This window comes from Epinephelus moara, chromosome 17 (assembly GCF_006386435.1).
Source record: "Epinephelus moara isolate mb chromosome 17, YSFRI_EMoa_1.0, whole genome shotgun sequence".
Taxonomy (NCBI): Eukaryota; Metazoa; Chordata; class Actinopteri; order Perciformes; family Serranidae; genus Epinephelus; species Epinephelus moara.
This window is the reverse complement of record NC_065522.1, coordinates 28,960,147-28,980,873: the sequence shown is the minus strand read 5'-3', so window position 1 is coordinate 28,980,873 and position 20,727 is coordinate 28,960,147. Positions and strand designations below refer to the sequence as shown.

At 40.6% G+C, this 20,727-nt stretch overlaps 2 protein-coding genes across 2 annotated transcripts in view; one reads left to right on the top strand and one right to left on the bottom strand.

The window, feature by feature from the left end:
- Nucleotides 1-746: 746 nt before the first annotated feature.
- The window catches only part of LOC126404595 (myelin-oligodendrocyte glycoprotein-like), a 32,041-nt gene continuing 12,060 nt past the window's right edge, over nucleotides 747-20,727 (top strand). Inside the window, exon 1 of the mRNA XM_050067948.1 lies at nucleotides 747-981. Within this exon, the coding sequence (XP_049923905.1) occupies nucleotides 885-981 (97 nt within the window). The 5' untranslated portion in view covers nucleotides 747-884. The remainder of the gene's footprint in view (nucleotides 982-20,727) is intronic.
- LOC126404594 (low affinity immunoglobulin gamma Fc region receptor II-like) lies at nucleotides 11,676-19,813 on the bottom strand. Its single transcript, XM_050067947.1, has 6 exons — nucleotides 19,744-19,813; nucleotides 18,871-19,134; nucleotides 16,933-17,181; nucleotides 16,676-16,789; nucleotides 12,859-12,933; nucleotides 11,676-12,418 (listed from the first exon to the last, which is right to left on the bottom strand). The coding sequence occupies exons 1-6, from the start codon at nucleotides 19,772-19,774 to the stop codon at nucleotides 12,372-12,374; spliced, it is 780 nt and encodes a 259-aa protein (XP_049923904.1). The 5' UTR covers nucleotides 19,775-19,813; the 3' UTR covers nucleotides 11,676-12,371.

Sequence of the window (20,727 nt, the reverse complement as noted above, 5' to 3'; positions counted from 1 at the left end):
GAAGGTTTATTCTTTTATCTTTAAAATATATATATTTTGTATTGTTGTTTATAGTGACTTACACTGAGCTTTCTGAGTCATTGCCAAATTTAAGATTAGAGTTTTGCGGAGTCATAACATCTTGTGATCATCATGTGAGAGAAAAGTGAAGAAGCACGTGAGGATATTAATTAAATCCACCTTTTGATTTGGATCATTTCATGAAAAGCGAATGTAATTTTTGACTCTTATAATTACCAAGTAAATAAAGAAAATAATAACTTGTCTGTAGTCATTTAAACTCTTAAAAACAAGACAATACACAAATATTAAACAATGAAATATCGAATTAAAAGGTTGATACTGTGCCCTTAAGACACCCCCCCCCCCCCCCTTTCTCTTTCCGTCAGCTTGATCAGTGAGACTCAAACCATTGAACAAGGAAGCGAGTCTGCAGCCCTCATGGCACATAACCAGACCACACTGTGTTTTTTAACTTAACCCCTTTTTGTACAAAGTGCACCTCTCATCCTGACTCAAGATCACATCCCCAAACTGTGCCGATCATGGACTGAATAACTTCCAGTAGCTCGCACCGTCCTCAGGTGAGTTTGTTTGCTGCACCACACACAACTTATTGAAGAATAAACAGTTTATGCTCAAATATAATTATTATTACCATTGTTTATCATTTAGTTTTCGCTGCTAGAGGGCAAAAAAAATGAATATAGATTAATTAAAGTATTATAATATTACGAGACGACGACATAGCACGGGTATTCCCCCCTGTAGGCGGAGTTTGAATGAGGTCACTGGGGAAATGTGTCGGGACTAGAAGAAACATCCCACACAGCTTGATTGAAGTTAGTCATCAGTCTGTCTGATTTACGCTCGCACACTTTTAAATGGACATGGAGGAGCTCAGTAACAGTGTTTCACTGTCGCCTACACTCTTCAACCTCATCGTCTGTTGCCTGCTTTGTGGATTCACACCTGTTAAAGGTAAGCTCAAACAGTAGCCTACCGGTTCTGATATACCATATTAATCCAAAACTGGACAGAACCAGCAAAACTCCATCTCATATAAAGCATTTACTCTCTGATTTTAGCCTCATGGATGTGTGTTGGACATTTACTCACACAGCTAAGGAGTATACTTTTTACTCAAATAGGCATAAATCTTCTCCATGAATAGATTTCATATCAGTGTCTTCATCCCTAATGTCTCTGGTGTAAAATATAGAGGTAAAGCAAAGCTGGGCAAGTAGTGCGTTACTTTACAATATTACTCTCTGTGCAGAGTAATAAGTTACTTTTTGCACTTACTGTGCATTACTTTGATCAAAATGACCTCAAAAGAAATAACAGGCATTTTAAATGGATGAGAGTGGTGCTGTTTGACAGCAGCTCATCAAAGCACAGGAGCTCCAGTTTATTACAGTTCATTTCTACAACAGTGCTGCAGGTCTGACCCATTCACCAAATATGTTGTGAACATAAATTAGGGCATCACGTGGAGGCACCAATTATGTTGGGGTCAACTGGCTATCGGAAATAATTAATAATAATGAATGGTGGCCGACAAGGACAAACGCGATGCAGATAGAGATATGCAGCGTGTTCTTTTTGCATTTGTTTTCTCATATGCAGCACGTTATTGTATTTGCAGCATTTCCCCTTTGCATTTGTTTTCTTATCAGCAGTCCATTTCTCTATTTGCAGTGTATGGTTTTGTTGTTTGGTTAAGCTGAAACCCTTTTGTTTTTGTCCTGTTTTTTTATTATTATTATTATTATTATTATTATCATTCAGAAATGTTTTCGCAAATTCGCATGGGATGGTGGTACATCATAGAGACATGAAATTTTGACTGGCGTGCAAATGCTGCTCAAGAAACATAATAGCCTACCAATAGGCCAGATGGGGCGCTAAAATTAAGGTTCTATGAAACTTTGTTTTGAAAGGCCATCACCCTGCACAGTATGTCAGATTGACTTGATATTGCAAACACATGTTCAGGTGAATGGGCTCATTGAAAGTCTGTCAAGAACCGTCAAGGTCCGCCCACTTGATTTTCCGCCACATTGATTTTTTTTTTAACACTTTTTTGACATCTCCTAAGGCGTAGATCTGATTTGTACCAAATGTTCTGTGGATCATCATGGGGTGAAGCTTTTTAAAAGTTATCAAAGACTTTTTGATAGGCTATGTCTGTGCATTTTGATGATAGTGACTCAGCACATTAATGGATTTTACTCCTTAACCGTTCAGCCTATTATGAGAAAACTTGTAGCAAATGTCGTCATACATATCCGAATCATACCTTGAAAGTTTGATTCAAATCAACCTATAGGGGGGCGCTACACAAGCAAAAAGTTGATATCTCATAATCAACCAGAGATATTTCTACAAAACTTGGTTTGCATCATTTAGGGTCATATCTCAGTCGATGCACAAAATTTGAAAATGATTGGTTAAAGGGGGCGTGGCTTATTGCATTAAATATACATTTCAAGATATCTCACATTCCATATTTAACAAAATCATAATAAATCACCAGTGTGTCCTACAGAGCTGAAATGAAGGCTTTCCACAAGTGTGCTGTATCGCCTTGATGTTGGGTGATTTTTTTTTAGCCCATTTACTACCCACATGGGCCCCACATGCAAATGTGTGCTGGGATGAGAGAACACTGGAGTAGCACATGAGGATGAATTAAATTTACCTTTGGATTTACTGAAATTTAAACTAATGGGTCATTTTTTATTAAAAAAAATGCATTTAATTTTTGACTAATAACTATCAAGTAAATAAACAAAAAGGGAGAAATAAAAATAACTTTTCTGCTGTCATTAAAACTCAAGCTCAAAAACACTAAACGCTAACAAGATAATACAACAATATCATATGATTAAATGTTTAAGCCACAAATTCAATTAATTCAAACTATTGTGTTTGGAAAATACCATAATTTTAAGGTTTATTCTTTTATCTTTAAAAGATATTTAGTGCATTGTGGTGTATAGTGACTTGCACTGAGCTTTCTGAGTCATCACCAAACTATTTAAGGTCCAGTGTGTTAGATTTAGGAGCATCTATCGGCAGAAATGGTGTGTAGTATTAAGAATAATGTCTTCCTTGTTGTATAATAACTTGAAAATAAAAGTCATTGTGTTTTTGTTTTTTTCTACAGTTCTACTGGTTTGATTCACATTTTCGTGTTTTTCTTTTCAGTCACTGTAGTTCTCTACGTTCTTGGTAGACAGAAGAAGTTTCAGTTGCTTGCAGTCTGCAGGCTCACATCTAGATGCAGCTAAATTCTACACACTGGATGTTTAAAGCCAATAAAAACTGTGGGAAAGGGCTTTGTATTGAATCATTGCTTAGACTGTGAATTTTGTGTCACACCAAGGAGACACAAAATTGCCTCAAGGAGAAAAAAAAATGTCTTAAAGACACACAAAATTACCTAAAGGAGAAAAAAGTGCCTCAAAGACACAAAATTACCTCAAGGAGGCACAAAATTGCCTCAAGAAGACAAATAATTGCCTCAAGGGCATCTTAAGGGCTATATCAGTAGGCAACTGGACTTGCTTGCTTTTCTTGAAGACGTTCCGCCTCTCATCCAAGAAGTTTCTTCAGTTTATTCAGAACTTCAAAACTGAAGAAGCTTCTTGGATGAGAGGCGGAACGTCTTCAAGAAACGCAAACAAGTCCAGTTGCCTACTGATATACACCGATCAGCCACAACATTAAAACCACTGACAGGTGAAGTAAATAACATTGATCATCTTGTTACAGTGCAATGTTCTGTTGGGAAACTTTGGGGTCCTAGCATTCATGTGGATGCCACTTGACACACACCACCCACCTAAACACCACTATGGACCAAGCAAACCCCCTCATGGCAACAACACTCCCTAATGGCAGTACTTTGGAGGCCAGGTCAATGCCTTTATCTTTGTCATGCTCCTTGGGTCATTCCTGAGCAGTTTCATGGTGTGGCGTGGTGCATTGTCCTGCTGGGGGGAGGCTACTGCCATCAGAGAGTGTTGTTGTTGTCATGAGGGGGTTTGTCACTTTGTCTGCTCCTCACTTTCCCTCTCTGTCTCCTCAACAGGAACATTTGTAGTCAATGTGACACAGACCTCCTATCAGGCAGAGGAGAACCACAACGTCACGCTTGAGTGGATGTTCACCACCAAACCTGGCAGCTCCCTCGACTCCCTTTATATCTACTGTGAACTGTTAACTGATCTCAGAGCCTCAGGTCTGTTTCGTCTACATGGAGGTGTTGAGGTCCCAGAGTCTCAGGATGAACAGTTTACAGGACGAGTCCAGTGTGACAAAGACGTCCTCAGAGAGGGACGACTCAGACTTCATGTGTCCAGACTCAGGACTGATGACTCAGGACTGTACATGTGTGAAGTGTTCACACGTTATGGCGGCAGCGCTGCTACATGTCGGCTCAATGTCACTGGTAAGTTGATTCAGTAGAATTCAGTAAATGAAACTATACAAAGAGTCTAAGGATCTTAGTTTAGCATTTTAGCACGCTAATAAACACTAAGTAGAAACTTTGCCTGAGCTGAATTACACAGTTTTGAGGCATTTGGTCATAAACCAAAGAAATCAATAATTATTTTGACCTGAAAGGAAAGTCAGACGATCACCAGAGTTGAAGGATAACAGAGAGGCCTGATTGAAAGTATTCCTACAAACACTTTCTTCAGTCACTCAACCGAAGCATTGTGGTACTTTTAGGAGAATTTCTGCACACAGTTTGTAGCAAGTAAAACTTCATACCTTTAATATGCACATCGCAGCTTTGGTGAATTAAGAAATTATGAGGTTAACCTTTTATGATGGCTACCAATGATGCCAGATAGGATTATTCTTCTCTCTGTCAATCTGCTGTGGTTGATTTGTTTTCACTGAAAAGTTTCCACTGCAGACAATCTTTGACTTATCTTTTACAGCAGCTGCTGATGAGCCCAAACCTTCGACACAAACAGTGAGACTACAACCAGGGAGTCGGGAGAGGAGCGGCCTCTATGTGGGATTGGCAGTAACAGCAGCTCTAGTACTGCTTGTCTGTGTTGGACTTGCCTTAAGATGACCCACAGGGGGACCCAAACCAACCATTTCATCAGGATAAGAAGAACTGCTGTTGACCTCGTTAACGTTCTGGGAGAGGAGGTGGTGGTAGTGGATAAAAACAACCACTGTAGAGTTGACATTGACAACAGACTTCCGAAGGAAACTCAGGTTCTGTAACATGTGCAGCAAGATGCTGCAAGAACAGTCTTTTTGCTGCAGTGTACAGGAGCAGTGGCGTCAGAGCCAGAAACCAAAGCAAACTGAACCAACTGACCAGAAAATCCGGCGCTGTTCTGGGAAAACTGTTGTGTTGGACTGACTTGAAATTAGACACACATGTCCAGCTGAATGTGTTCTACGAAAGCCTGAGGAACAGTTAAGGTCTGTCTGAGCAAATTTCACACCTTTTTGAATTTTTTGAAAAACACATTTTTGACGTCTCCTTCAATGTAGGTCCAATTTACACCAAATGTTCTGTGGATCATCATGGGATGAAGCTCATCAGCAGTTATAAAAGCATTTTGATGATACTGACCAGTGAATGTTAGAGGAGGCGAGGCTCAGCACATCATTGGATTTTACTCCTTAACCGTTGAGCCAGTCATCACAAAACTAGGGCACCTCCACATCAGTACCTGAATCACAACCTGAAAGTTTTATTCAAATCGACCACTAGGGGGCACTTCAAACACAAAAATAGACACAGATGTGTCCACTATTCAGTTTGCATCATCTAGGATCATGTCTCAGTCGATGCACAAAATTTGGAAATGATTGCTGAAAGAGGCGTAGCAGATAACAATAAACCCAAACTTTCTTTTTTTTTTGTATCATAAACTTTTTTTATTTATTGAACTTTATTTATTGATTACTTACACAGAAATCGGGAAAAGTGTGAAAACACTTGTGAATGACAGTGTGATGTAACAGTAGCGCAGAATGAAAGAAAAACAACAAACAAGCAATAAACTTGCTCTTAAAGTCAGGGTAAGAGTAAAGACATGGATACAAAAGTAGTATCTTGGGATAGGCAAAGAATGGCCCCCACATCTTTTAAAATTTTTTGGGAGAGCCTTTCAGTGTACATCGGACTTTCTTAAGCTGTAAATTCCTGAGAATCTCTTCTATCCACAAAGTGAGGGAAGGCGGTGCTGGTGATTTCCATCTCACTAGTATTAGATGTCTGGCCAGTAATGTTACAAACGCTACAAGATCTGCTCCAAGCTTTGGCAAAGGCAACTGAGAGATGCCGAACAGGGCTGTAATGGCATTAGGCTCGATAAGTGTGCCCACCTCAAATCATGCAGTTTAAAACGCGTTATCTGTCTCATAAAACAAATCTAAGCATGAATATGAATCCAAATAATAAGAGGAAACACTCATGATTATCTTGCACCTCAATATCTCTTCACTAATAAAAATAGTTGTGTACACAGCATATATTTGTCATACTGTTTAAAGTCTTGAGTAGATTGTAGATTCGTAGACAGAAAGTTTTACCTTCCAACACTCTTCTTTTGTAGCTGTTATGTAATGAGTTGTTTTTTGTAATTATTTTTTTTATGGTCCCTTGTAAAGATTCAGCTAGTGGACATGGTTATTTTGATGATTGAATTAATTGTATTTGCCTCTTCAGTGTGGTTTTTTTTTGCCTTATGTACTGCATTTTTTTGATTTTGTCTCTGTGTTGGAAAGATGCTATGCAAATAAACTTGCTTTGGCTACAACTACACGCACAGTATTTTTCAAAATTACAAGAGAAAACTGCACAAAACCGGCACATAAACACAGTTTAAAGCCAGTGAAGTTATTACATGACCAGTATCAAGGTGTCAACGTGTACCATCAGGCTTTGTATTCAGAGAGCGCTGTCACGTTCTTGTCTTTTATGTGGTGGGGCTACCGCTTGGTTTATATTTAGATCAGAGATTAAAAGTTATGATATGATAAACATGACATGCCCTCCCTGCGAGTGTCATGGAAGGGCTGGAGCCAATCACAGCATGCGCTGAGCAAGAAGTGAGACACAGCCTCAGGACAGGTTTACGCATGTTATGTTGAGGATAAACACTCTTAGTCACGTACAGGCAGACTGTGTTCAGACTGTAGGAGGAAACTGGATGCAGAATAAGTCTCAGTAGCATCTGTTACTAAAAAAAGCCCCAGAAAACAGACTATTGATCAGATGAGAATGAAAACCTCCCTGATGATGGTAAAGGGAAAGAATTAGGCTCTCTACAAGGATGCTACTACTGTATTTCCTTGGTGTTGATGCCAGCAGAGTCACAAGATACTATGGATGAGAACTTGTATTTCTGGTTGTTTCCCATCTGGCATCCATGCGTCTCACATGGGAGATGAGTCAGGCACTTTTTACGTCATTATCAGGTAAGAATTGTTTTGATGGTTTGCAAGACATTTCAGTTAAAACTGGCTAAATTTCGTTGAAAAGACAAAGTTCTTTAGAAGTCTAGTTAAAGGAAAGGGTCAACATTTTGGTTAATGCATTTATTATGGTTTTATTTTTTTGCTTATAGTTGGATGAGGTTTGCAATTTAATGTCTGTACATCTTTGGATAGAGGCAAACAACTGTTTTTGCTCTGTTTCCTGTATTTACGCTAAGCTACATTTGCAGCTTTTGGCTGTGGCTTTACGTTAAAGAGGCAACAGATAGCATCTTTTCCTAAATATATCATTACGAAAATAATGTGGGTTGCACAGGGTAGTGGCCACAGTAAAATCAGACTATCAGTGTTTACATAGGTTACTTAGTGGCTTTGCAATAAGCTTCTACCACCGGTGCCGACATTTCGCGGCAAAAATCTGCTTTACGGCAGGAAACGCGTCATGTATTGCGAAATTGGTTGGTCAGCCAATCAGGGACTGGAGTTGGTCCTTATGAGGAGTTGGGCATGAGATAGTTGAGTCACGAGCACAATGGCAGCTGAAAAGAATTCATTCACGTTCCCTCTGGCTGCTCCCAGGTCCATGTCGTAACGAGACCCAGACCTCCGTCCTGATAAGGGATAGAACCTGACCTACCACCTTACAGACGTTATCTAACTTACTAAAACAAGCTACATCCATAGATGTAAGCTAGGTAGCAATAACGATAGCTTGCTACTGTTAGCTAACTAGTAGCTAAGTTACTTGTGTGACTGACCGAAGTAATTACAAAATAAGCCTACTCAGAGTTATAATAACGCTAGCTTATAACTTAGGGCAGCATATAACAGACTTATAATAGCTTTTGAAAACCAAAATGTGACAAATTCGAACTTAACTCTTGAGTGGACATTGTCAAGCAGCGATCTTTGATCCCCACAGTCAATTTGGTCATTGCGACAGTGCGATGCAACACCACTGACGCTAGGTGGCGCCAAGCTAAATAAAACAAATCCTATCTGTTACCTGTTTCGCAAACAATCTCGTCACATATAGACGTTTGGTCAAGGTACCCTGGGTGTGTTGGTTGTTGACATTCTGGGATGCCGTGTCAAGTTCTGCCTGTGACATGCATTGTCTTCTTTCAAAATACACTTCTGTTTTCATAGGAAATGTAAAGTTTGCATAGTTTCTTTCAAAATAAAAAGCACTACGTTAGTACAACACCGCAAATTGACGTTTGTTTTCTTCCAACAACAAAAACATGACGTTAGGTTTCAGAAAAAAGAACAGGGTTTGGACACGAACACAACATTCCTGGGTGAAAGTCTGTGTTTGTTGGACCCATCCACCCACCTACCCTATGCAGACTTTTGCAGCCTTAACTTTTGTTCTTGCCCCTTCGCGTTTCCCTGACTGCCAAGTGCCTTTAAATTATGATGGAGACCGTATCATACCGATGTGGAAGGACGGCTTTTTTCGTCAGTGTCTGACGCCACAAGACACTGCCCAAGTGCTGCATTTTGACAACTTTGGGGTGAGACCGCCTTGTTTTTAGGCGTTGAAATTAATTAAGAGTTTTAGACGTTATTACACACTTGTGACTATCAAAAGTCCTCCCAATGTCTCCATATGCGGACTATTAACTGTTCCAAGACAATTCTTAGCTGTTTTTTATACTTAACAGGTACGACTTATCTCAAACAGAGAAATCAAAAATGCATACCAAACAAAAGCTTGGGTGTCAGAAGGTTAAATCTTTCTTAGGTATCATAGTCCACGTATGAGCAGGCTGACGTATGTGTAAGGTCATAGTGGGAAAATAACAGGCAGGCAATGAGGAAGTGGAGTAAATCATTATTGAAAGGAATGAAGGCGTACCTGTTTAAAGAGCCTATTCATAGTAAGATAATAGATAACAGGTACTGTGCAGTTCTAAAAATAGGATTACAAATAAGACAGGTGAAACTTACTGTACACCCACGCTTCGAGACTACTTCCTGAGCAAATCACAGTGGAGTTTCAAGATAATTTACATCTGCTGACAGATGAACAGAAAAACTCCCTCTGTCGTGTTTCAGTTTTTATTCTTGTCCAGCCAGTTGAATTCACAAAAATTCTAAATTCAACTTTTTGCCTTAATTTTGTGAGAGAAAGAAGCAGGGTGAACGCAAGGCTGAAACAAAGGCAGAGCTTTCAATTTCGTTGTACAACTGGATCCCACCTCCAACTCCTCAGATGTGAATGAAGCTTGGTCAGTGGCCCTCAGCGATACTGAAGAACCGAGACACCCTTTAGTGGCGTTATGAGACGCTCTGGGTGGCGGCATTTCCCGACACTCTGAGCAGCTGTTGTAGATCACGAGTCAAGTCTGCATAAAATGATTAGGAGGGGAGGTTGAGGAAACTCCAGAGGCAGCAACAGTTTCAGTTTACAAGCAATACAAGAACCAGGGAATATCAGTGATAATTCAAAAGCTATTGAATAAGCGATTGCTTATTTGAGAATGTAGGACTCCACTGCTTGTTTGGTTGTTACTGTTAAACTTTACCTCAGTGAGTTTGGGACTTTCTGTAAGTTGGTTTGTTAACATGGAAAGTTGCCTGCTGCATTGGTTGCAATGGCAACGGTGCATATGAAAATGGCTTTAATTCTATTTCTACCTCACAAATGATGTATGCCTGGTGACGTGTGTAAGGTGTGTTATGTGACTACATTATGTTACTAAAAAAACATACTTTTTAAAGCCAAACCAAAACCTAACCACGTACTTTTGTTGCTTAAAGTACACCTAAAAACAAAGCGGAAAACGAGCGGAAATTGACACACCTTCCCTAAGCACCCAAAACTGACGCTGGAGGGGTACCTCAGCCCATTCTCCTTCCTAACTCTTCATATACTGCTGTTTTGTCAGTGGACGATTGTGTTAGACATAGACCCACAGAGGCACTCCTTGTGGCGGATGATAAGCATCCGACAACAGCAGTTTCTACAACCCGGTCTCGAGTATTGGCGCTTGGGCAGTGACTTTCGGCATCAGACATTGATGAAAAAAGCCATCCTTTTACGGTGACATGATACACAGCAGGGCAGTGTCAGAGGGACACGCCGCGGGACAACAACCTAAGTTAAGAGAGCAGGAGTCTGAACGGGTTGGGTAGAAGTGGTGGTGGACGGATCCAACAACCACTGACTTTCACCCAGGAGCCAAACCATGATGTTACTTTACGAATCTAACCAGAGTTTTGTTGCCTAACTCTAAAGAAATTTAAGTAGAAATTAAATGTTTTACCAACGTTGTAAGTGTATTGAGAGTGTAACGAAAATAAACCTTCCTTGAGTGTCCAAAACTGATGCTGAAGGGATACCTCAGCCCATTCTGACTCTCAACTCATCAGTGATGACAGCATCAGCCACTGATGCACAGTGGCACCTTTCACGGTGATATAATTTGCACTCGGTGCAGGTTCAGACACAGCAGGCAACAGCCTGACTCATCGCCGTTTTGTCGGTAGACGATTGCGTCAGACATTGACACACAGGGGGATTTTTTGTAATGGTATGATACGCACCAGGGGGGAACTACTGTGATATAAAGAGCAATAAAGTCCATCTAGGGAGTGTGGGAGGGATGGTGGACAGGTCAAACAAACTCTGAACCTCACACAGGAGCACGCTGTTCATTTCTTCTGTGAATTTGTAGCCAAACCATGATGTTATTTTATAAATCTAACCAGAGTTTTGTTGTCTAAACCTAAGGAAATTAACTTAAAATAAAGTGTTTTACCTACATTGTTAGCGTATCGAAAGTGTAACAAGAGGAAACTGTACTTTTTCTGTGAAAACTGAAGTTTATTTTGAAGAGACACACTGCATGTAAGGAGCTGAAGTTGACACGCCTTCCCTGAGCATCCAAAACTGACGCTGGAGGGGGACCTAGAGCGTCACAGTTTGTCATGTGACGATTTGAGAGTGAGAATGTGTTGTATTTTCAAAGGTTTTAAACATGTCTGTGTGTATTTATGCAAATGTTCTTCTACGTTTGCGTAAGTGCATAGACTGTATTTCTGACTGTATTAAGTTGATCAGGTGGAGTTTATTAGTACAATTGTTAAAAAATGGGACAGACTAATACAAAACAAAACCTGTGGAGGTGAGACAGAGTAGACAAATAAAATAAAGTATAAAAGGAAAGCAACGTTGGGAAAAAGAAGACTGTAATCCATCGTATTTTCTACAAACATGCACTGAATATTTGTTCAGTTTCATAAAATGAAATTAATAATAATATATTATATTTATTGAGTGCATTTCATGTTACTTAAAGACACTTTACATTAGTTATAAACGATCATAAAATAGAATACAGTAAAATACACATAATAGCATTCAGACATGAGTTCCAGAGGGAGGGGGCAGCTATGAAGAAGGCTCTGTCGCACCAGGTGTGGTGCTCTGCCCTGAGTGGTGGAGTCAGGAGGTCGGCATCAGAGTAGCGGAGGCTGCAGGAAGTAGTGTGGCGGTGGAGCAGGTCAGTGAGGTGGGAGGGGGCCTGGTTATGGAGGGCTTTATGAGTGAGGAGAAGGACTTTGACTTGGATGCGATGTAGGACAGGGAGCCAGTGGAGGATCAGGAGGACAGGGGTGATGTGATCAGGCAGCAGAGCTCTGGATGTACTTGGAGTTTATTTAGGACTTTGGATAATGTACCATAAAGATGCTGTTACAGTCAATTAGATGTGATGAAGGCGTGGATGAGGGTTTCAGCAGCAGAGGTGGAGCGATGCGCGGAGACGAGCTTTGATTTTTAGGTGGAAGAAGGCAGTACTGGTGATTTGATTGACATGCTTTTCGAAGGAGAGGTTGTTGGATGTGTGGGGAGGGACGCATTTCAACACTGTTTCCTCTCAGGTGGCTCCTATTTTGATTGTTGAGTAGAGGGTTGCATCCGTTTCTGAGGAAGACACACACACATGCAAACTACTGAACTATCAGCAAGCAAGGTACAGTACTGTATGTGGTGGGGTGGACAGTTGTTACACAAAGAATAAAAAGCAAGCATTGGGGCTAACTTTAACTGCTTTAGATAGTGCTTATCTTTTGTTTACTGTAACTTTGGTGATGACTCATTGTGTCACATCTTACACAAAAGTAGGTGGCAGGGCGTGATCTCTGTTCACATACAAAGCATTCACACATGGCCTGGTTGGGTATTTCACAACAGTGAACAACACAGCGAGAGATACAGTACAGAGTACAGTGTTCGCTCAAGAGTCCCATAATAGTAAAAGTGAAACCTGTTTCTTCATTTGTCTCAGTTGCTGGTGGTTATTTCAGCACAGTGGTCTATATAAACAGTGTGTGTGTATCTATGTGTGTGTATGTGTGTGTTACCTCTGTCCCTCTTTGGTTGACCTTCCTTTGTGATGGTGACATCAGTGTAGGACACATCATCAGGGTCAATTTGACCTGCAACACAACACTCCTCACTGTTACACCCATGCTGAGTTTAGACCTTTAAGTTCTCATTGTTTAAGGCAAATTAAAATAAACCAGAGAAGGGAAATGAAAACACTGTAGGGAAGATATTTAGCTTGAGGTTTGGGGCTTTTGGACGACAGTATGAAGATAGAAAAAAATGCAAATATTGAAATAGAGCTGCAGTAGCTTGAAGAAGTTTGTGTCAAAATTTCGTTAACTGTGAATAGTGGTCAGGCCAGGGCCAGGGCTACCATGTGTAGCAGGCAGACACTAGGACCCAGGCAACTATTTGGGAAGTCAAGTGGAGCTGTTATGAGGCTCATGGAGCACAGGTGTGTGAGCCTCACTCCTCTGCACATGCTTGCCTGGTGAGCTGAACAAACCTTGTGTTTTAAATAGAATTAATTTGTTGTAAAGTTAATGCACGGTTGCAAATCGGGTATTGGTTTTGATGTAAATATTGAATGTGTTGTTATTCTTTTATTGCAAAAAAAATGACAGAATTATTAAATACATTTGTTTATGTAAAGGGTCCTAACAGTCCAGGAGTGGTGGTAGTGGCAGTGGAAAGGTATGAGTGTCTTTAATATTAAACAGTGTTTGCCTGCGGCTAGGGTAAGATTAGTGTGTTGTGTCACAGGAGCGGCTGCTGCAGTAGGAGTTCACCTGTTGAGTTGTGGTGAAATAATTTAAGATTTGCTGTGGCACTGGTTCTAGTTTGGTGTTTTTCTGTTGCCCCGACTAAGAATTTTCCTAGTCGACCAATAGTCGTCATTTAGGGCCATTAGTCGACTAGTCGCCTGCATGTTTATGATATTTATATTTTCAAATTATATATTTTGGGCGGGGCAACACAATGGCTTGAGTTTAGGTTTGAGAAAGAATAGTATCAGTAACATTGTTAATCCTGTAGATAGATAGATAGATAGATAGATAGATAGATACTTTATTGATCCCGAAGGAAATCCACTTGCAGCTGCTCCATAACACACACATTCCAGTGAAAATAATACTTAAAATATAAAATAAAGGAAAGATAAAATACAAGAATAACTAGATAAGTACTCAGAGAGTGCAGACCTCCGCCAAGTAGGTGATATTCCCTCCCCCTCTGCATCAGATTTTGCAGCCTGCATCACAATTAGGTTATTTGCATCACTATCATTATTCGGTTATATATGCCTTCACCATGGAGACACTGTGGTGTATTTATTTCGTTTTTATTTTGTACCAACACAGAATATAATATGTCTTTTTGTATTTTTCACTTTCTTTTTTTCCAACATAGAACATTAATTTCAACTTTAGAATTACAACAATATTTAGCAAGTAGAACAAGACGTGCTTTCCGGCCACCAGATGGCGCTATTTTCATCGTCTTTTCAGGAATTGGAATTGCTGCTGAGGCTGTCAGACGATAGACTTTTTTTATTATTCTATCCACTTTGCTTCAACCAATGCCACCACAGACTCCTGTTCCATGCCCAACATAGAGCTGGTACGCCTGATTAGTTTGTCCAGTCTCAGGCTGCAGGCCAAGGTACTTGTAGGAGTTGACTACCTCCACCTCCGCCCCCTCGATGGAAACTGGCTTCGGGTGGGGACATGTCCTCCTGTAGTCAACTCCCATCTCCTTGGTTTTGGCGGTGTTCATCTGCAGCTGGTTCAGTCGACACCATTTCACAAAGTCCTCCACAGTGTTCCTGTACTCCTCCTCACTGCCTCCCCTGATACACCCCACAATGGCTGCGTCGTCCGAAAACTTCTGCATGTGACATGTGTCCGAGTTGTACTGGAAGTCAGCAGCGCACAGGGTGAAGAGGAGGGGGGAGAGCACAGTCCCCTGTGGTGCTCCTTTGCTGCTGGTCACAGTCCCCCAATCCCAAATGGATTCCTTACAGACTTGTTGACTCAAGCCCTAAGCCCTTACAGACCAAGGACCAATTCCATTTCTTCCCCTTAGCCCTTGTCTTGGCCCTTCCCATTGATTTTTTTCACGTTCACGTGAGGGGAAGTGGTGTCCCAGTTTTCTATCAGGTTAGCTCTTAACCTAATTGGTCCTAGGTCTGTAAGGGCTTAGGGATTGAGTCAACGAGTCTGTAAGGGATCCATTTGGGATTGGGGGAGTGTCTGATGTGCAGCCTCTCAGCCTGACAAACTGCGGCCTGTCAGTGAGGTAGTCTGTGATCCAAGACATGATGGAGGGGTCAACACACATTGTGGACAGTTTTTCCTGCAGGAGAAGGGGTTGGATTGTGTTTAATGCGCTGGAAGTCGAAGAAGAGGATCCTCAGTGAGCCATTTCCTTTGTCCAGGAAGGACTACGCTCTGTGGAGGAGAAACAGGACAGCGTCCTTGACCCCCACCTTCTCCCAATAGGCGAATTGAAGGGGCGTGCTGGACCTGAGGCCGCTCAAGTGTCTTCATAAGGTTGGATGTGAGTGCCACCGGTCCTAAAGTCATTGAAGTCACTGGGGCTCCTCCCCTTCGGTAATAGAACGATGCATGATGTTTTCCACAGGGTGGGCCCTTTCTCCAGGCGTAGGCTCAAGTTGTTGTGCTACATTACAGAGAAATACAGTGGTGCACGTCACACACTGAGCGAGCCGCCCGTTAATGACGCTGTGGGCTAATGGGCATGTAGCTACTTCCATGTTTCAGATGATACGTCATGTTTGTAGTCGACCAATGAAGATGAGTTTACATATCACCTTGGGTTCGTCCTTCACCTTCTCAAAATGATCCCACACTTTGGATTTCCTGCCCGACATGTTATTAACTAGCCTGTGGAATAACTGCAGGTACCAGCCCTGGAAATTAGAGGCTGTACACATGCTGCGTCTTTAACCGCCTGGAAAACGCGAGGTCAGGCGCTGGGTGCTACTCTTGTGCCTTTTTTGTGTCAGCTTTCAAGAGCGAAGCAGCAGGTTGCGCCTGAGGTTGCAACCTTTACCTGAAACCCTGAGTGCAGAGCTGATCTTCCTCCAAGAGCTGTTTATAAGTGTGTAGGCCTATCGTCTGTTGGACAGATGTAAAGCTCTGGGTAGCCCTGCACTAACATGATCAACTTTTCCGTATTTATCAGACTGAATATTTACAGAGGAAGGGAAAGATAAGATAAAATTAAAGCACACGGTGCTCATGCTTTTCTCTCAACCTGTTGACTTTTGTTTCAGTTTTCTAAAATGAAATGATTTATCCACCAACGTCTTAACGTGTCAACCAGACTTGTGAACTAGTCAGCCTTTCCGATCAACAAAGAAGCAATGTGTGACACCAGAAACCAGAAGTGCATGATTCCACCTCCCACTGATGTCAGGAACACAAAACCTTTTCATCGCTCTTCTAAACATAAAAGAAATATTTCATGGCCCTTTATGTAGTGTGCGCATTTCGCTGTTAACATCACAGTCAGGCCTGCGTAGGTGGTGACGTTCACAGTTGTGCCTGTTTTGTTTGTTCATTTTTAGAAACAATTCATTCACTGAAGCTCTGGAATTTAAAAGTAACTCAAGCTTTTAATAATAAAAGACGTGAAAGATGCCGTCAGTAATCTTCAAACCTTTGTCTTTATCTCTGTCCAAGCTGCTGTGTAAATATTCTAATTCCGTACCTTCGTAACTTAAACTTTTGTCCACTTTAAGGTTCGGTCTGCTCCCCTCTTTGACACAGGTAACCCTGAAACACCGGTGTACAAAATGTCATTTTGTTTACATGAAAACAGGCTGACCTTTGTGGCTCCTCCAGAGGCACAGCAGCATCACAGAGACCAGCAAGAGGCAGACGCCCACCACAGGAAGTAGAATGCGCACCAGAGGGGAGTGAAAAGATTCAGGACGCCCAGCTTAAACACAACAGATGAGAAAAACCACAGTTTGACCTCGATGCAAAAAAAACGCATTGATCATGTTCGTCAATCTTCTCATCTAACTCCTGATACTCATCTTATTTTAAGGGCTATAACAACATGGCCGGAGCTCATCTCACCTGTGACAGCCAGCCGGCTGTCTGGTGATTCTCCAGCTCCAGAGATGCCACACTTGTAGAGACCTTCATCAGACTTTGAAACACTGTTGATGGTCATGTTTCCTGTTGAGCTGCTGCCAATGAGGAGGCCATCTTTATAAAATCCAGCCGTCATATTGGAGGAGGTGGTTGTCTTATTTATGCAGCGTAGAGTCACAGCTTGTCCCTCCTGTACAGGGAGGACAGGACCCTCCAGGATCACAGAGCCACCTGAGCGACACAGCAGCAGAAAGGTCAGGAAAAAGTTTAGAGGTCATTTTCTGGTGAAGTCTGGTGAACTAGACATGCTGGGTGTGTAACTGAGGGTTTGCATGTTGGATATTTAGCTGTTGGTAGTTTCATAAAGCTACAGAAGTCTCAAAATAATGAGCCAGTAAACTTTCTCTTCATTTCAAGATAGGCCTACTACGTCATTATTTTTGACATTCTATGTCAATGTTTTGATTTATTAAGTCATTATTTTTAAATACTGACTTATTATTTACGGATAAAAAAAAAATTGTTTTGATATGTGCCTTCTATGTCTTTATTTTGAGATACTAAGTCATTATTTTCATATATACTAACTTATCATTTCAAAAGTCATCATTTTGAGATAGGCTTACTGTGTCATTATATTTTGAAAGACTAACAGTATAATATATATATATATATATATATTTTAAAACTCTTATTTTCTATTATGTCATTTTGGGGGAGTTTCTCCTTATTTTGAGATACTTAGGCCCAATCCCAATCCCTGGCATGTTATCATAATGTGACCCAGCCAACATTTGTATGTGGGGCCCATATGAGTAGTAAATGAGCTGAAAAATGGGCCCTTTATGGGGCTGTCCAAGGGTTCCATAATGGCCCCATGCCAGCTGCCCAAATGGGTGGTTTTACCCAAGTGGGACCAGGATAAGATGCCCATTACGGGCCCATACCCACTTGGTACCCAGGTAGCTGTAGCATAACCCATGTTGGGCCCACTTGGGTAAACCCACCTATATTGGTATTGGAACGGGCCCTAAGCCATTAATCTGAGAGTTTCTCATTATTTTAATGTTTTAAGATATAAAGTCATGATTTTAGAAAGTTTCTTGTAATTTTGAGATACTAAGTCATTATTTTGAGATAGGCAAACATTTTGTTTTTATTTTGAGATACCAACTCATTGTTTTAAACTTAAATTGTTTTTAACTTAATATTTCAAGAAAACTAAGCCATTATTTTGAGAAAGCTTCTCAGTATTTTGAGATACTAAGTCATTACATTGAGTTTCTTGGGTTTCAACTCATTGTTTTAAAAGTAATAACTTAATATTTCAAGAAAAATAAGTCATCATTTTGATAAAGGCTTACTATGTCATTATTTAGGCTATAAACTCATTATTTTTGAAAGACTAACTTAATATATATATATATATTTAAAAAACTCTTTTATTTTATATGGACCTACTATGTAATTTTTTGGAAGTTTCTCCTTATTTTGAGATACTAACTAATTATTTTGAGAAAATTTCTTATTAGTTTGAGATAGAAGTCATTATTTTGAAAAAGTTTCTTGTTATTTTGAGATACTAAGTCATTACATTGAGTTTCTTGTTTTTTTTTAGATACTAAGTCATTATTCTGAGAAAGTTTCTCAGTATTTTGAGATATTAGGTCATTATTTTAAGAGAGTTTCTTCTAATTTAAGATACTATCTCATGTTTTTGGATACTGAGTTTTATTATTTTTAATACATTTTTCATTATTAAGTTTCTAACTCAATATTTCAAGATATAGGTCATTATTTTGAAATACTAAGTTCAACAAAGTTTCTCATTCTAATGACATACAGGGATCTTTTTCTAACACAAGACGAAGTTCGTATTTCATCCTCTACTGGTGGAAATGGGTGTCCATATAAACCCACCAGTCACAGTGATGTTGACGACATTGCTGCACTCTCCAGCTCCGGACTCACACCAGTACAGTCCATTGTCCAATGTGTAAACGTCATGAATGAAGCACTGGGATCCATTTCTTCTTCCCCACGTTATGGAACACTCTTCGTTTGTACGTGTGGATGTGTTTCTCTTAACTCTCCAGTCAGAGGAGTTTCCAGGCTCGTCACAGCTCAGCGTAACAGGCTCATTCAGAAAGAAATGCGATCTGTTGGGAGCGACTCTCAGAGAAGCTGAACGTAACATAGAGATGGTGACAAAATGAGATTTGCATTGTAAATGTGTTCACAGTGCAACTAACAGAAGTCTGTCTCACAGAGGTGAACAATAAACCAAAGCGCGGCCTATCACCTTGACTGCATTTTGTTGCTTCCTTGTTTCATACCGGATGTGATTTGAAAAATAACTGAGTGAATTTAAACTCCTCTCTGCAGCTTATTGGCAAAATAGCTGGAGAACGGTTGCATCTACTGTGGGGGTTGATTAGAAGCTGTAAATGAATTGTGTTGAGTTTATTTGCGATTGATGATGCCAAAGGGCTGTTTGCCACGTATCGATAATAGATACCCAAAGTTGACACCATGTGCCACCTCACAGCTTAGCAACTGCACCATGTAGCATACAGTAGATGTAGTCAAAGCTTCACATATCACCCACATATGAAAACAGGTAGTGTCATCCTGACATCACAAACGGGGCTTTATATTTTAAAATAAGAATGCAAAATAGATTTAGTAAAACCTTGCAAATCAAAAACAGATCCCAATATTACAGATGCCAACATGCACACACGTCACATATTTGTCTCGTAATAATGCACATAAACATTATATAGTACTCACCGATAATGGTGCACAGTGCTGTGATCTCCATGCTGCTTGGTTGTCAGTCGACTGACAGACTGAGTGGCAGCCTGAGGGGCTGCGACACATCCTTGAGCTGACCACAAATGTCACATGTTTTACTTTCTTTAACCTGGTGACCTACAATTTGTTTTTTAAATAGCAAATGTGAAGGGATGTGAAGGGGATGCATTGCACAACATTTGAAGTCAGTTTGACTCATAATAACCACTGAGTTATGAGCACTTGCGTTTTTCAGTTGCTGGTGCATCCCCCTCAGTATTTGAAACATCCACTCAAGATTTATACTTGTGTGTCAGCTCTATGCAGAGCCCACACACATGGCCTGTGGCATTGTAAACATTTATACCTGTGCGGTGGTGTGTCTGTGTCACTCTGCAGGTACACCTCCAAAACACTAGTAGGCAGCAGGGTTCCTGTGAAAAACACACATTAAACACACATTAAACACAAATTAAACACACATTAAACACACATTAAACACAAATTAAACACACATTAAATAAATTAAACACACATTAACACAAATTAAACACACATTAAACACACATCAGAACTTCCAGGAAAGTTGCAGTAGTGGTGTTTGCAATTTGGGCTGTATCCTAGGTTAATGTGGCCATTGTCAGTTTACGAAATTCCAATATCCGTTGTGGAGAGAATTGAAAGGTCGGTTAGCTCCTATATTAGGAAGTGGTTGGGCGCTCCTAGGTGCCTAAGTAGTGTTGCATTGTATGGAAAAGGGATACTTCAGCTGCCAGTATCTCAGGCAAACCGGTATGGAATACAGCAGGTCTCAAAGATAAAAGAAAGCTGGTTGTTGAACAGATACGTAGACAGGAGGAGATAGTAAGGGGTGCAAAGGTAGTGGCCCAGGCTAAACAGGGACAGTGGTTGAATTGGGAAAGTGTAGAGAAGAGGAAGCTTAGTTGGAGGGACCTGTGGAGTATGGAGAAGAATCGTATT